General features: G+C 40.1%; 1 protein-coding gene and 1 long non-coding RNA gene across 2 annotated transcripts; one reads left to right on the top strand and one right to left on the bottom strand.

The window, feature by feature from the left end:
• Nucleotides 1-1206: 1206 nt before the first annotated feature.
• LOC125100580 (E3 ubiquitin-protein ligase RNF167-like) lies at nucleotides 1207-2588 on the bottom strand. The gene has a single exon (XM_047730855.1). It carries the CDS (start codon nucleotides 2429-2431, stop codon nucleotides 1370-1372), a length of 1062 nt encoding a protein of 353 aa, XP_047586811.1. The 5' UTR covers nucleotides 2432-2588; the 3' UTR covers nucleotides 1207-1369.
• Nucleotides 2589-7375: 4787 nt separating this feature from the next.
• On the top strand, nucleotides 7376-9601 carry LOC125099740 (uncharacterized). The gene is made up of 3 exons (XR_007127336.1): nucleotides 7376-7398; nucleotides 9210-9296; nucleotides 9550-9601. It is a non-coding gene; the product is annotated as an uncharacterized LOC125099740 (long non-coding RNA).
• The last annotated feature ends 6431 nt before the right edge of the window (nucleotides 9602-16032 follow it).

Raw genomic sequence — 16032 nt, 5'->3', positions numbered from 1 at the left:
AACTATGATTTTAAATGCATCTTTTTTTTTAAAGGTTTTATTTATTTTTTATTTTGACAGAGAGAGAGATCACAAGTAGGCAGAGAGGCAGGCAGAGAGAGAGGAGAAAGCAGGCTCCCCGCTGAGCAGAGAGCCCGATGTGGGGCTCGATCCCAGGACCCTGAGATCATGACCTGAGCCGAAGGCAGTGGCTTAATCCACTGAGCCACCCAGGCGCCCCTTAAATGCATCTTTATAGAAATAAAACTCTATATTAGCTTAAATACTACATCTTCTTCTAACTCTTGATTTTGTCTCCCAATATAAAAGTCTTTCAGTGTGTTGTAAGAGTTATTTCAAGGCTTTCATGAAAGAGAAAACTCTAATCCAAATAACAGAGTTATGCTGAGAGTATTATTCATTTGCTTTACCAATGCAGTGTTGGGAAGATTGAGGTGAGCTGAAATTGGGCATACAAATAAGAACTTGCTTAGCTAACATTAATAATCATTAAGAGGCAAAAATGACCTTAATTTCTAAAAAGGAAGGGTATAGTTAATGATCCCTTATTAGCAAATTCCCATCTTATACAATTACCACATAGGCAGCTCCAGAGAGAAAATATGGCTGAACAATCACCACTCTCAGGTGAAAAGCATTTCAGGTAGCATGGTTCCTTCATTTAAAGAGGTTTTTAGTTCCAAGATGTGAAAAGACAAAGCTAAAAAGCATTCTCTTAAAATTCTACCCCAATTAGCCATATTTGAACTCTAAATGACCACATGCTATAAACCAATTAAATCTGTTATATTTACATAACCACTTAACACAGAAGAAGAGCAGAGGACAGGTGACCTACAACTTAGTTATTTTTTGTCATGACCACATAGACATTTCAAAAGTTTTGCACTCTTTAGGCATTAAGAGATGACAAACATTTAGATAAGTGTAGATTACTCAATTTATATTCACCCCTCTCAAAAATGGTTGAAAGAAATTCACTGAAATTTTTACAGATAGGAGAAATTGCACTGAGGCCAAATATGAAATGTTAATATCCCAAAGTAAATTTAAGACACTCTGAGTGATTTAAAATAATGTCTCTCATTTTTTTATCCTTGACACAAACTATAAAAGTACGTTCTTTCAAATTGTTTTTGACAGCTTTCTGAATACTTTCTTTTTAATTCCAGAAAATACAATTTTATTAACCCAGTGAGTGAGGACCCCATCCCTTTCTACACCCGTCCCCCTCAAAAGGATAGGGCTGGGTAAGGGAGAAAGAAACCTGGGGTGGAAATGTCCCCTATCCCTCAAAGGGGAAGACAGAAAGGAGGAAGAGGGACTGTGCAATTAGGTCTCAAGAGGAGAGGGGAGCTGGAGAAGGGTATCAGATCTGGACCACAGCAGAAGAGGAAGAAGAGGATGGAGATGGTGATGGAGCTATTGAAGACCCAGGAAAAACAAGGGGGGCTGGGGCTAGGGAGCCAAAGGATGTGGGAAGTGTGAGGCTGGAGCCCAGAAGGGGGGTCCGTTCTGTGGCAGGGTGGTCCCTTGGCTCCCCTCCTTCATCACCCTCTTGCCCCTGAGTTGCTTCCTCCTGCTCCCCTTCTCCGGGACCCCTGTGAACAGGCTGCTTGCAGATGGGGCAGGTCTTCCGGGTCTGAGTGAGCCAGGGGTCCACACAGCGGCTGTGATAAGCATGAGCACAGGGAAGTACCCTCAGCTTGTCTCCATCCTCATATTCGTCCAGGCAGATGGCACAGACGTCGTACTGGTCTCCCTTCTGATAGTCATGTGTAGGAATCTGCTTCAGTTGCTCTTTGGTCAGCCGATTCTGCTGGAGCTGTTTCTGGTGCTGGATAAAGCGAACTATCAGCCCTGCTCCCATGGCCAAAATCAGCAGTCCCATAAACCCTGTGAAAGGGATGAGGCAATAGCCCAGGAGGAAGTTACTGTCTGGGACCAGGAGCACTTGAGCTCCCTTCTCATAGACGAAGAGAGCACGCAGGTACTTGGAACTCCTTTCCCCAACAAACACAGACGGGATCCAGATCTGCTGCTGGATTTCCTCACTGTTCCACACCATATTCAGAAGTTCGTTGGAATTTACATTGTGTACCACAGCGGCACCGTACCCAGCCTTCTGAACGTTTAGGACCTTGAGATCAAAGTTGCAGTCGAATCTCCGAAGAAGTGCAATAAAGACGGACCCGTTGACCGCAGCTGGGGGTGGCGAGGCAACCGGGCTGCAGGCGTTGGCCGGCTGAGCCTCCACAAGGAACCCCTGAAGTCCCTCATGGCTCAAGGCAGATCCAAAGAGAGCTGGAAGGTCTGCAAAGTCCATGCTGTTATTGTGGTCAGAAATCGCTCGAACGAGCCCCCGGACGAGGGCCGCTCCCCACAGCAAAGTGGCCACAAGCGTGCAAAGCAGGAAGGCCGCTGGGTGCATGGCGGAGGGGGAAGCCGCGTCTGGTAGCAGACGCAGAAGGTGGATTCTGTGCCCTCTCTGCCCTTCCTTCAATGTCCCAGGAGTCCAGACATCCCCAGGCCCCACTTCCCAGCTACATAGGGGCGTAAGGCAGGAACCCCAGCTCCGGGAAGGAGGTATCCAACAGGTTCAGCAGAGGTAGTGGCGGAGACACTAAGAGTATTCTTTTCTACTATAAGGATGCAACCAGGAAAGGGAGCAAAGGCAAGCACAAATGACAGATAAACTGGAAGAGCAGGAAAGGCCAAGGAGACGGGACCTCCAGCCAGGGGGCCGGCTTCCTGTTTCCCGGAAAAAACGGTTTCCCACAGTGAAAGTCGGCGCCCTATCAGCACAGGGCCTGATCTCAAGATGAAGGACTTCCGGTCCCCCTCTGCTCCCTGTGGTTGCTGGGGCTGTGTTATCTTCAGGTCTCGCGAGAGTGTTCCCCACTCTTCCATCCCACCCGCTGAAAGCTTAGCACGCCTATCGCGAGAAGTCTTACTGGCTTATCTGATACCCCGGAAGTGACTATGAAGGAGGCCACAGTAAAAAAAATTTCAATATTACTTTCAATGTAGGTTTTATTGCCGATGAGTTCAACGTAAGAGTGCACATCAGTATCTACAAGTCTGAGTTCTTTGTTGGCCTACTGAATAGGGGGAGGGGGGAGGAGCGAGTGTGTGAAATCTGAGATAATTCACAAACGCCCCAATATCATACAGATAACCAACGATCAAAAGTGTTTAACATTTTAATAATTTTATCCCAGTAACTCAGTACAATCTTTTAAACTAATAAGCTTCTATTTCCATTCCAGCTACGACATGAATGGAAATTCTTATCTCCATAAAATCTTACTTCTTTATGAGGACCAGTTCAGGCTAGAAGTTAACCGCTGGGTGTTTGGATGGTAAATTTTTCTAACCCATTGTAGAGGCCGGGAGAATATGCTATGGATTCCAATCCCCATGACCAAGGAAATCACTGGATTATTAAATCATGGGAAACCAAGATAGATTTTTTCTTATCGGCCCATTTACAACATGAAGAAGTATCCATTGGTTCTTAGACTTGACATTTCCTTACAGCTACTCTTTCTGTCTTTAAGGGTAATACCTAGAAGTCAAAACCTAGATTAGAAAAGGAAATTACAGACCGCTTTAAATAAAGATGTGCCTGGTTGGCCAGGTCAGAAATGGAAAGGTTTTATTCTGAGCACCCTGCCCTCCAGAACTGGGTGGCCACCTTCTCACATGATGGGAGTATCCTGCCATTTTTGTACCACTGGTGCCGTATGCCAAAATGTCCTTTCAGACTTGTTTCATCTCCATATCCCTGTGTTTTCCAATTTGGGAGTGTGACAGGTTATCACAGGCCATTCTTCCTGCTTCAGCTTAATCTTGCTAAGGTAAAGCACAAAACAATAAGCTTTAAGTACACCTACTTTCGAAGACAGATGCTAAAGCACTCCTTCAGGATTTTTTAAGTGGAGTGGAGGAGAGGCGACAGCAGTCCCACACTGGTCCTGCTGGTGTGAGCTGGTTGCTGACCTCAGTCTAAAAAGATTGAAGGACTGAGAAGATCTCTTCAGAGCGAGTTATCAGTGAGCTATGTTGGCCCACACACACCCATGGGGAAGCAGAGGTGATGTTTCCCCTTAATCTCAAGCCAAAAGAAAGTGACTTGAGAAATTCAGGGCCTACAGAAAAAGAGAAGGGAGTGTATTAGGTCAAGCTGCATATCCACGGCCAGAGAAGTTTCTCAAAATCCAAACATAGACCTTGCCACTGGATGCCCTTAAAAAGACATCCCTTGAAGGGTTCTATCTGAAAAGGCAGAGGGAGGCCAAAACAGAAGTGGGTACTAGAACAAACCTAAGGGTGGAGGAGGAGTCACAGTTGACCAGCCCACAGAAGACACTGTCTTCATCAGTTGAGACGCAGAGAAACATCAGCAGAAAATACTGCCAAGAAATACACAAAGGCTCTCACTGTGTAAGAGTAAAGGGATAAGTTTGGGATGATTCGCTATGCCAACAGACACCCATTCCACATCGCTGCTGCACCAGCCACTTGTGCTTATTCCCCCTGAGGCCAGTCCTAGAGAGGTCAAGAGCAGAAGCTAACCAGAGCAGGAGGGAAGCAAAGATAAGAGAAGCCTATAGTACCTGCGCCCACACACCAAACACCCTGAAACTTTCAAATCTGAATTGGAACCGAGCTGGGGCAGGAGGACTATAAAATGAGTCTAGGGTTTTATATTATATCAGACTACACTAGCATTATGCATTCTGAACAGCACACGTAAAATAATCAAAGGCAGGGATGGATTCAGGCATTTCTAGTCCTGGAGTTTATCCACTTGAAAACCTCCTTCAATCAAAAAGACAAAACATGGCTACCAGACACATGAAAAAATGTTCATCATCACTAGCCATCAGGGAGATTCAAATTAAAACCACCTTGAGATATCACCTTATACCAGTTAGAATGGCCAAAATTAGCAAGACAGGAAACAACATGTGTTGGAGGGGATGTGGAGAAAGGGGAACCCTCTTACACTGTTGGTGGGAATGCAAGTTAGTGCAGCCACTTTGGAGAACAGTGTGGAGATTCCTCAAGAAATTAAAAATAGAGCTTCCCTATGACCCTGCAATTGCACTACTGGGTATTTACCCCAAAGACACAGATGTAATGAAAAGAAGGGCCATCTGTACCCCAATGTTTATAGCAGCCATGGCCACGGTCGCCAAACTGTGGAAAGAACCAAGATGTCCTTCAACGGATGAATGGATAAGGAAAATGTGGTCTATATACACTATGGAGTATTATGCTTCCATCAGAAAGGATGAATACCCAACTTTTGTAGCAACATGGATGGGACTGGAAGAGATTATGCTGAGTGAAATAAGTCAAGCAGAGAGAGTCAATTATCATGTGGTTTCACTTATTTGTGGAGCATAACAAATAGCATGGAGGACAAGGGGAGTTAGAGAGGAGAAGGGAGTTGGGCGAAATTGGAAGGGGAGGTGAACCATGAGAGACTATGGACTCTGAAAAACAATCTGAGGGTTTTGAAGGGGTGGGGGGTGGGAGGTTGGGGGAACCAGGTGGTGGGTATTGGAGAGGACACGGATTGCATGGAGCACTGGGTGTGGTGCAAAAACAATGAATACTGTTATGCTGGAAATAAATTAAAAAATAAGTTAATTAATTAAAAAAAAAAAAACTAAGTAATATATTCCAGAGAAGAGATTGTGTCTTTTTCACCTTTGTACTCCCAGTGCCCATCATAGGGACCAGCACAAACACCTATTCAGCAACTTTTACCTGAGATCAAACAACCAACATACACCTGCAAAAGAAAATTTAACCTGACTTCTGACTCAGTTAGGTATCTTTCAACCTGATTACTTTATTTCTGCTGTTCAATTTTCTTTTCCTAAAAATACTTTCTACCATCACTATGGTGATTTTTATTTGATTAAAATATACAAATGTGAAAAAAAAAAAAGAAGACAAAACACTTGGGATGCCTGGGTGGCTTAGTCAGTTAAGCATCTGCCTTTGGCTCAGGTCATGATCACGGGGTCCTGGGACTGAGTCCAGCATCAGGCTCCTTGCTCAGCAGGGAACCTGCTTCTCCCTCTGCCTGCCTCTCCCCTTGTTCATGCTCTCTCTCTTTCTCTCTGGCAATTAAATAAATGAATCTTTAAAAAAAATTGTGGTTTCAAACGCAGAAACAGATCCTTATGGAGGTGTATGCAAGTAGAAGACCGTGAAACATTCTTCCAGTTCAGGGGAGCAAAAATCTTCTCTATTGCCTCTAGTACAAGGATTCTGTCCCAGAAACGAAGTTATTGTGTAGGAAATCTTTTTACCATAAAATTTGTGTTAAATATGTATTTTATACACACATAAAACTTAAAAGTATATATATATTATGTCTAGAGATATTTCTAGAGATAATACATGTAATATATACATCTGTATAATTATATATGTATGAATATATATTGTTAAAACATCTATTTTATACACATATGTTAAATATATATACACATATATTTTATGTTATATATATCATATCTAGAGATATTATCTCTAATAATATACATTAGATATACCTAGAGATACTATCTCTGAGATAATATATTTTTATACAAAATAACATGTACATAATTATGTATATGAATATGTAATTTTAAAATAACAGTCTCTTAAGTTAAATACAAGTTCATTAGCTTAATCTGTGAAGCTGTCTTCATTTTGTGATTAGATATTCCAGATCAAATCCTCAACCATTGTCACAGATGACAGGTAATTATCTCAATCCGGAATGTTTAGCTGGTAATGGTGATCAAAGTTATCTGCCTTTGTTTGTTCACTATTCTTCAGATGAGTCGACATATTTGAAGGATCTCCACATTCGGCAGCTTCCTGATCTATCTTTAACTTTTCCAAAAGAATTCAAAGTTCTCCTCCCCTTCCTCCACTTAGTAATGGCCTTCTGAGAAAACTTCAAACAAAAGGAAATGTTTAATGTAGAACAATAAGGTCCCTTGATACAGTATCTGATTCTCTGGGGTCCTGTACAAGCCTTCAAATCCATATTGTGTCCTTCCAGTGGAAGAAAACAGTCAGTCAATTCAGCCGTGGAAAAAGAGTGAAGTTGTTGATGGGCATTGCATTATATAAACAATTAGTGATTATATAGATTTTTCTCAATTTTCAACTCATTGCCCATACAGCAGACAGAGAAAAAAATTGTTTTATTGAAATGTAATTATTAATTACTGCAGCTTACAAATATAAATGATTTTTAAGAAATTTTAAAAAAATATTAAATGTGATATATGCCAACACTGCTACTGCTCTATGTTTGACCACCCATCTTTACAGATTTCCATGGCCTTTTCACCATTCTTCCCCACTGGATCCTTTCGGGTAAGATTCTTTGTTTTTCAGCTTGTAAGGGATAATTTATATTTAGATTATGGAGCCATTAGAGAGAAGGAGAAAAATGAAAAGTAGAAGGAGCTAAAGCACGGTCCAGACTCCTGAACTTGTCATTCCAGTGCTCCCAGCCAAGACAAACCTTGCTCCTGTGTGTTAGATGCGCCTCCTTTCTCGCTCCCACAAGGTCATTCATTGTTGTAACCATTCTCCCTCTCCAGAATCATCATTTTCCACCCCCCTTTAATGGATTAATCTGTTGGTCTATAAATATTTCTCCCAGGATTAAATATGAATGAATGGATGGATGGATGGATGGATGGATGGATGGATGAATAAATGAATGAATGAATAGATAGATAATTGAAATGTAGATAAATAAAATAAAAGCTCTCTTTTGACCTCCCTCACTTTCCTTCCCAACTGTTGTTTCCCATTCTCTTCCTTTTTAGCAAGAAGAATGCCTCAAAAAAAAAAAAAAAAAAAAAAAAACTCACTATAACTCACTTTCTCTCTCATTTTTCCCTCTCTGTTGAACACTCTTCAATCCTGATTTGTCTCCCTTACTCCACTGAAACTGCTCTTCTCAAGGCCACTGTTGATCTCCATATCACTAAATCCAATGATCATTCTTCAGTTCTCATCAGAACTGACCTATCAGAAGCATTAACCTATCTGATCATATCCTCACTCTGGAAATGCTTTCCTCCCTTGGCCTCCAGATCAGTGCCTGCCCCTGTTTTCTCCCTATATCTCTGGCTTTCCTTTCCTGTCTCTTCTGTATTCCTTTTATTCATCCCATGTCTAAAGGTGGCAGTGTCCAAAGGTTAGTCTTTGTAACTCTTCCTTGTGCTATCTGTATTCACTCCCCTAGGGATTTCACCCAGTTCCACAGGATGAAGTAGCACCTCTGTTCTCCCAAATCCATATCCCCTGCTCAGACTTCTCTTCAAAATCTAGACTCAAACCTATGTATCCAGCTGCCAACCTGACCTATCCATCTGAGTATACAGTAGGCATCTCAATCTTAATTATATCCCAAACCAAGTTCTTGTTATTTTTCCCCAGACCAACTCATCCTCAGTCCTTGTTATCATAAACAATAACAACTCCATTATCTCTCTCTCAACTCCCAAGTTGTCCATCAAAAATAATCCCATTGATGCTGCCTTCAAAATATATTCAAGATCCTGCCCCTTCATATGACCCTTTATCATCAACCTCATCCAAAATACCATTATTTCATGAATTATTGTAGAGGTCTTCTGATTGAGTTGCTTGTGTCTACCTATGCCTCCCTTCACTCTAGTTCTTCTTTTCTCAGCTCACAGTCTGTTAAAACATCAGTTAGTGTCACTCCTTTACTCAGAAATTCCCAATGACCTCCACCTCATGCAGAATAAAAAGACTATTATATGTAAAGTCACATGAATTCGCTGATCCTTTTTTTGTGTGTGTGCTGAGCCCTTTTCTTACAAACCTTCCTCTCTACTCTCTCCATCAGCCACAGAGGCTTCCTTTCCCATTCTTGGACATGCCAGAATTACTCTACACACAGATTTTTTGTACTTGGTGTCCCCTCAACCCAGAATGCTTTCTCCTCATTTATTTGCATGGCTTGTTTTTTTTTTTTTTCTTGTCAGTCCCCTTCTCAGCAAGAACTCTACTGGCCACCACTCCTTCTAATAGACATTGTAGACTCATTATTGCTGTTTTGGTTCTTATTATTTATTACTATCTATTATTTATAACTGTATGTATTTTACTTATGCATCTTTTCTATTGTCTCTTTCCCCCACTAGAATGAATAGCAAAGGATCATGAGGACAAGACTACTTTTCAGGCTTATCCACCAGTATATCCTCTTCATTCATCAAGCTGCTTCAGAGGTTGTTTATGTTTAACAAATATCTGTTGTTATTTATTGGGCTTAGAAAAGATTTGGGTGGAGATTGAGATGGGAATGGAGACAGATTTGGAGGTTGGAGAGTGAGGGATATGGAGAAGCAGCCACAGGCTATGGAAGATACTGGTAGAGGAAAGAGTGGAGGAGAGGATTTTAAGATGTATTACTACAGGTGGCAGATTAGTTCCCCTCCACCATTTTTAATATCAATTCAATCTCTTTTAATTAATTTTTAGGACTGGACTGCATTTCTGTTAATGTGATCTATGCAGACAAGATACCACTTAAGGCCAGGTTTTTTAACTAACTAAAATCTAACTGTAAATGTTTACTTTTGTGTGTATCATTAAAAGAAATATAAATATATAAAAAAATAAATAAAAATTTAGAAAAAGAAATATAAATATATATATGTGTATATATATATATATATATATATATATATATACACATATATATATTTACCCTTGTTGCAAAGCTTAATTCTGTTTGACCTCTGTGTACCCTAACTCAGATTTCAGCTCCTTCACCAGCTTCTGTAAGAAATCCAACTGCACCTAGATTATGGTAAAATTGGGGTAGGAATGTTGGAAGTTTGCTTCCACAGGATCCCTTGGATGCCACTAAAAAGAAATCCTCATGGAACTGTCTCTCTTCCTAAGTGCATGCTTTCCATTCCCAGCCATTTGCTGCCCCTCCCTTATGCCCCTGCACCACTGTACCCCTTCCCTTCCCGCACACTCCCCCTCCTTTATTATGGCAATGAGCCCTCTTCTTCCTCTGAAACCTGCACTTGGGAAGTTTCTTTGCAGTAAAGTTGATCTCCCCCTACAATGACTATCTCTAAGAGCTGCTAAAAATATTTGCTCCATGTTTGTCCACTGAGAATGAAACAAAATCAGAAAAATTATTGATTAAAAAAAGAGAAAGAGAGGGAACCTGGGTGGCTCAGTTGGTTAAGCAACTGCCTTTGGCTCAGGTCATGAATCTGGAGTCTTGGGATCAAGTCCCGCATCGGGGCTCCCTGCTCCACGAGGAGTCTGCTTCTCCCTCTGACCCTCCCCACTTTCATGCTCACTGGCGCACGCAGGCTCACTCACTCTCTCTCTCTCAAATAAATAAATAAAATCTCTAAAAAAGAGAGAGAGAGAGAAAGAGAGACATTGACTTGTCCTAAAATCAACAGTGATTTTAACTGTAAACTATTTGTAAACTGCATAAATTTCAGAAACCGTCACAAAAACACTTACACTAACTTTTTTTTTTTACTATTATTAAATGGATTTAAAACCTTGGCACTGAAACTCCCAAAGTTTGGAATTTATAGGAATGTACTAGGTTGCTCAGGGTTTTTGGAGCTAATGTAAAATTCATTAAAATGACATTATTCACAGGATGAGAGTGCATCGAAGGATTAAATTAAACATAGATTTATTTTTAGGAATAACTCATCATAGGAAAAAATATATTGGCCATCAGCCAAAAACTTAATCTAATGTGCCAAAATTAAGTAAATATCACTAATTGTTATAAGGAACCATCCCGGGAATATGCAATGTTTCTTTAGTTTGAAATTTAAGATCCTTAAAATCATGAAAGTTACAAACCTGACACTGTAATACCATAGAAGCAAAATTAGCTAATGTTTACTAATAATAACTAAACTAATAGGTTGCAACCCAAAGTAATTGTTTTTCAGTAAAGAAAGAAATGGAAATATAGAATGTTACAGATCATTTAATTAACGGTGTGATATCATTTGCTCTATATTAACCTTATTCCTAAATCAGTGACTACACTTTAAAACTACAGAGAAAAAAATATCCTTCTAATTCTTTCTTTGATTCAGTTGTTGTCAGTACTCAAGACTCTTGTAGTCTGCTCTGTGGTCTTTAGAATATATTTCATGTATAATTTCTAAAATAATAGTAGTTTATTGCTATAATTTAGAGATAATGTGGTCTATACCCTCAAGGATCTTAAATCTCAAAGTAACTTAAAAATATTAATGTACATTCAACAAAATTCCTATATTCAGGCCATATGTCAAAAATTTCCTTGAGGGGACCATACAGGACTCAAAGCCCATAAGCTTAAATGTGTCCCCATACCCTCACTTTGCTAAATCTCAACCTAGAACTACTACATTTAAATAATGAGTGTGACTTTTAATTTGAATGTAAGAGCCTTCATTCAATACAATGAATAAATATGAGCAGAGATAGAATTTTAGGAAGTAACAAGATGGATCCCAAAAGGAGAGATAATCTGTAAAGTGGAGATTACATGTCCAAGAAGGCCCTGAGCCAAAATGAATAAGCTTCCCCCAAAAAAGTTTAACCCATGAATATAATGAAAGTGTCAAAACCAGCAGAAAGAACTTTAAATTCCCAACCCTGAATATGACACAAAGTTTCTGTTAACCACAGATTTGTCCCTTAGAAACCAAGAACCTTGAGTGTGGGAATAAGGTGGCTGTGTCTATGCTTCAGCACATTCGTGTAGGTAGTGACTCTGTTACAGACAGACAGACTGTTAAACCACGTGGTCTTACTCTGACTTTTGTCCCTTTTAATACTCCCTTCATCTCTTTTCCAGCAGAGCAATTTAGCTTCCCATTGCTCAACCTTGCCTGAGTAGACTGGCCATAGTCTCAGTGCTCTCTTTATTCAGCCAAAAGCCCCAACAATGAGTAGTTTCAGGGCACCCTGCTTCTGCCTTGGGAAGGAGTTTGTCTCTCCCCAGACTCACAAGGAGCTAGTCAGTATCCATTTCAGTCCTTAAGACAGCAATTTTATTTTCTACCACTCAGGTAAGCACTATCTGCTATGACTTAGTGATTCTACGTTCTATCAAGATCTAACCAGGAAAAGCATCAGATGAATCAATCAGGGTTGTGCTAGGAGAACATTTTAGTGTTTGCGGGGAATATCAGACTACAGAGCCACACAACGCCCTAAGTGTGGGGTGTACGAATTGGTACTTATAGTGGTATGGTTGCCATTGGAAGGAACTTAAACAGCTTAAACAAGAACAGCAATTATTGATTCATGGAATTGATGGAACAGATAAAACAGTGGAACTGGGGGTGCAGGTGTTAATTCCATGGGCTTGTACAGCACAGGGTTATATCTGCTCCTGATTTCTGTATCTCTGTGTTCATTAGCCTCATTCTCCTTCACTGCAGACTAGCTGCCTTCACACAGCAAGAGAAACGGCCCCTGACAGCTCCTGAGTTCAGCTTCTTTCTGCTTAGCAGAAAGAATATAGGTTTAAGTAGTAAACCTCCCCAATATAGGTTTAAGTAGTAAACCTCTGATGCCAGCTCTGAATACTGGCCTTTGCTTTACAAGTTTGGCTGGGATGACTCAGAGTATTTCCTTGGCACCTCACCTCAGACTCCTGGTGCATGTAAGCAATACATTTTATATCGTTGCCCTTATTTGATATTATGCTAGTTAATACAAAAACAAGACCTATTCTTATATCCTGGATTCTACTTATATTTTATGCCCTTTTGCCCTTTTGATAAAAGAGCATGAAATTTCTTGGAATCAAATGTATGATTATAAGTTGAATATTTTAGGGGGCACATGCTGGCTCAGTCAGTTAAGCAGCCAGCTTTTGATTTCGGTTCAGGTCATGATCTCAGGGTCCTATGATCAAGCCTCACTCAGTAGGGAGTCTGTTTGAGGATTCTCTCTCTCCTTTTCCCCCTGTGTCTCTCCCCACTCATGTTCATGAGCTTCCTTGCTCTCCTTCTCTCTCATAAATAAATAAATAAATAAATAAATAAATAAATCTTTGAAAAAGAAAAAGTTGAATGTTTTAAAGCTTGTTAACTTTACATATAGATAAGTAAATAATATCTTATTATTTATTTTCTACAGTATTGTATTTTTTATTTTTACATCATAATATCATATGGATTTACTTTTCAACTGGCAGGTTTATTTAGAGAATGTGAGATTTCATCATTGCATCGTGTTTCTTTCTTCATTACAAACCAAGAAATCATTAAAAATAAAGATAAGGTCATTTTTTTCAGTTTGTATTTCAGTAGTAAAATAGACTTTGTACTATACGCATGATCTGGTTTCTTTTTTTGTTGATGAGTTTCAAGTTAAATAAAAACATACTGGCACTAATAATCACAAGAATGATGAGGGAGCAGAAGGCTAGTTGAGGACAGGCAGAAGCTCACACCCCCCACCATCCCCACCCCCCCACCCCCCACCCCGCCATGGGGTATATATGACAATGCTCAGGCACCCCTGGCTGCCCTAAGGGAAAAATAAAGAGTTGATTTATAGAGATTACAATCCTGCAAGACATGAGTCTCCCTCAGTCTACAAAAGTCTTAGCAATTGACAAGAACGGAGCATTTCTATCAATTGCCTAGCTTCCAGAAGGGAATATAGATAGAGTTTAATGTCCTTATCATTTTCAGCCCATTGCTGCCTCCAGGAAGTTCCCAACTATCTTAGGTTAATGCCTTACGAGAAGGAAAAACAACCTTAACTTAAGGGTGGCAAGGCCTCCATCTTCTAGGTCCTCTTTAGCATATGAAAATCCTTTTGAAACTTCCCTTTGTCTTTACTTCCCCAACCCCATAGTACATAACCAGCCACCCTTCACAACCCGGGGCAGCAGCTCTTTCTGCCCTGTGCCTTAATAAACCACCATTTTGGACCAAAAACATCTCAAGAATTCTTTCTTGGTCATGGGCTCCCGACTCCACCCCACTGAACCTCACCTATATTCCAAAACCCCATCAAGAAGAATTATATTCATGTGATTTAAGTCAATAAATACACTCCTCAAGCTTACTCTTCATGCCCTCCACCACCCCAAACTTCCTACTCACATCTCTGTGATTTAACTTTGCAGAAAACCATCAAGAAGCCTGCCAATCATTATATGCCCACCCCTGGAATTTTAATTTCTAGGGGGAAATAATGCAGATCTCTTACTGTTCTTAGAGAAATCACTTTATTAGTTTCTCTACTAATTTTTCTGAAGTAATGAATTAGAGAAGGAAGGAAAGAAAATGGTCTGAAATATCTAAGCTTTGTTTGGTATCAAGGCCCTAAATGATTCATTCATGTTATACACATTTATAGGAGAGTAATCCAATCAGTGTCACAGAGGCCTCCATAAATTAGGCTTTGAAAGTTGAATCCTCTCAGATCACATGAGAAACTGATTATCCACCAGGCTCCCAAGGAGACTGCAAAGGGAGTGGGCATCTCCTCAGTGCTCGTCCCCTCAGTGGGGTGGTTTTGTTGCTGAAGGAAAAAGAAAACTGCAGGCCAGACACAGAGAGACACAGAGAGAGTCAAGCACAACATCTTTTTGCAACACTTCCATGTCTTTTCTCCTCAAATTCTGTCTACCTCCCTCATCCCTGAGGTCCCATCTTCCTCGGGAACATACACACACTTTATGGGAAGTCATTGAAATAATTCAATAATGTTTTTTAATCAACCATTTTTAAAAGGATATAAAAAACTAGCTCAGTGTTTTCATTTTGTTTTTGTTTTGTTTTTAAGTTTCAGCTAGACTGAGGTATGACTGACAAAACTGTAAAATATTTCAAGTGTACATCGTGGTGATTTGACACGTTTATGTATTGTGAAAGGATTTCCCCATCTAGTTAGCACACCCATCACTTCACCTTCAGCTTTTTTTCTGAAAATACTAATGAGTAAGAGCTCTGGTCAACCAACCTTACTTGGCTGGTACTCGCCACTTACTCTGAGTCAAGTCAAACCAACATATGTGTTAGGTATCTTCCGTGTGGAAAGAACAAAAGGAGCCCCACTTTAAGGAGACTCTGAAAACTTAAAGGATAGGAGCCAAAAGATCATTGTATAGATTATTTCTCTAAAAAAATACATTTTAATGTTCTTCTGAAAGACAAAAATTATTTCTCAGATTTGCCATTAAGTTCTGTTTATTAGGGCACCTGGGTGGCACAGTCTAAAGCATCTGCCTTCATCTCAGGTCATGATCCCAGAGCCCTAGGTATGAGTCCTGCAAAGGCTTTCCCTCTCAGTGGAGAGTCTGCTTCTCCCTCTGACCCTCCCTCCTGTGCTCTCTCTCTCTTTCTCTCACTCACTCTCTCTCTCTCAAATAAATAATTAAAATCTTTGGAAAAAATTCTGTTTTAATAAAACATTACTCTAAAAGAGAAAAATTTTGCCCAAGAAGTTATTACAAAATCAACTCATGAAAAGGTTAAGGCAACAACAGTGGCAATGATTTGAGTCACTGAAGGGCAGTGACTTAGAAAAAGATAGTCGATTCCTTTTTTTAATGTTTCTTTTGAAATGCAAATTTTGTTCCACCACAGTTGATATGTTAGGGGAAAATTTAAGCATAACAAGGCTCTTGAATTTCTCAGTTGCCTGTCCTTTACTCTGCAAGAAGCACTAGGTGAAAGCAGAAACTCTAAACTGAAATGAGCTGAGTAGAAATACAGAAAACTCACAAACAAGCAACTACCAGCTACCTCAGTCTACCCGCAGTTTCAGAGGCATGCCCATCCATACACATGTGGAGTCAACCTTCCGGTGTCTTCGCAATAACTGTCCTTCCACACATCACAGGTACACAAGCTGTAACAAGTCTATAAGCAAACTTAAGACTAAAGTTTCCATATTTATTGTATTTTTGCCTCATATATGTATTTGTGTATTTCCTAGCCCTTTATTATG

The sequence above is a fragment of the Lutra lutra genome, chromosome 5 (genome assembly GCF_902655055.1).
Source record: "Lutra lutra chromosome 5, mLutLut1.2, whole genome shotgun sequence".
Taxonomy (NCBI): Eukaryota; Metazoa; Chordata; class Mammalia; order Carnivora; family Mustelidae; genus Lutra; species Lutra lutra.
Note: the sequence above shows the minus strand (reverse complement) of the source record. Positions and strands in the feature narration are given on the sequence as shown.

What these genes read in the sequence shown, in the direction of transcription:
- LOC125100580 (XM_047730855.1), bottom strand. Translation starts at nt 2,431, where the DNA reads ATGCACCCAGCGGCCTTCCTGCTTTGCACGCTTGTGGCCACTTTGCTG.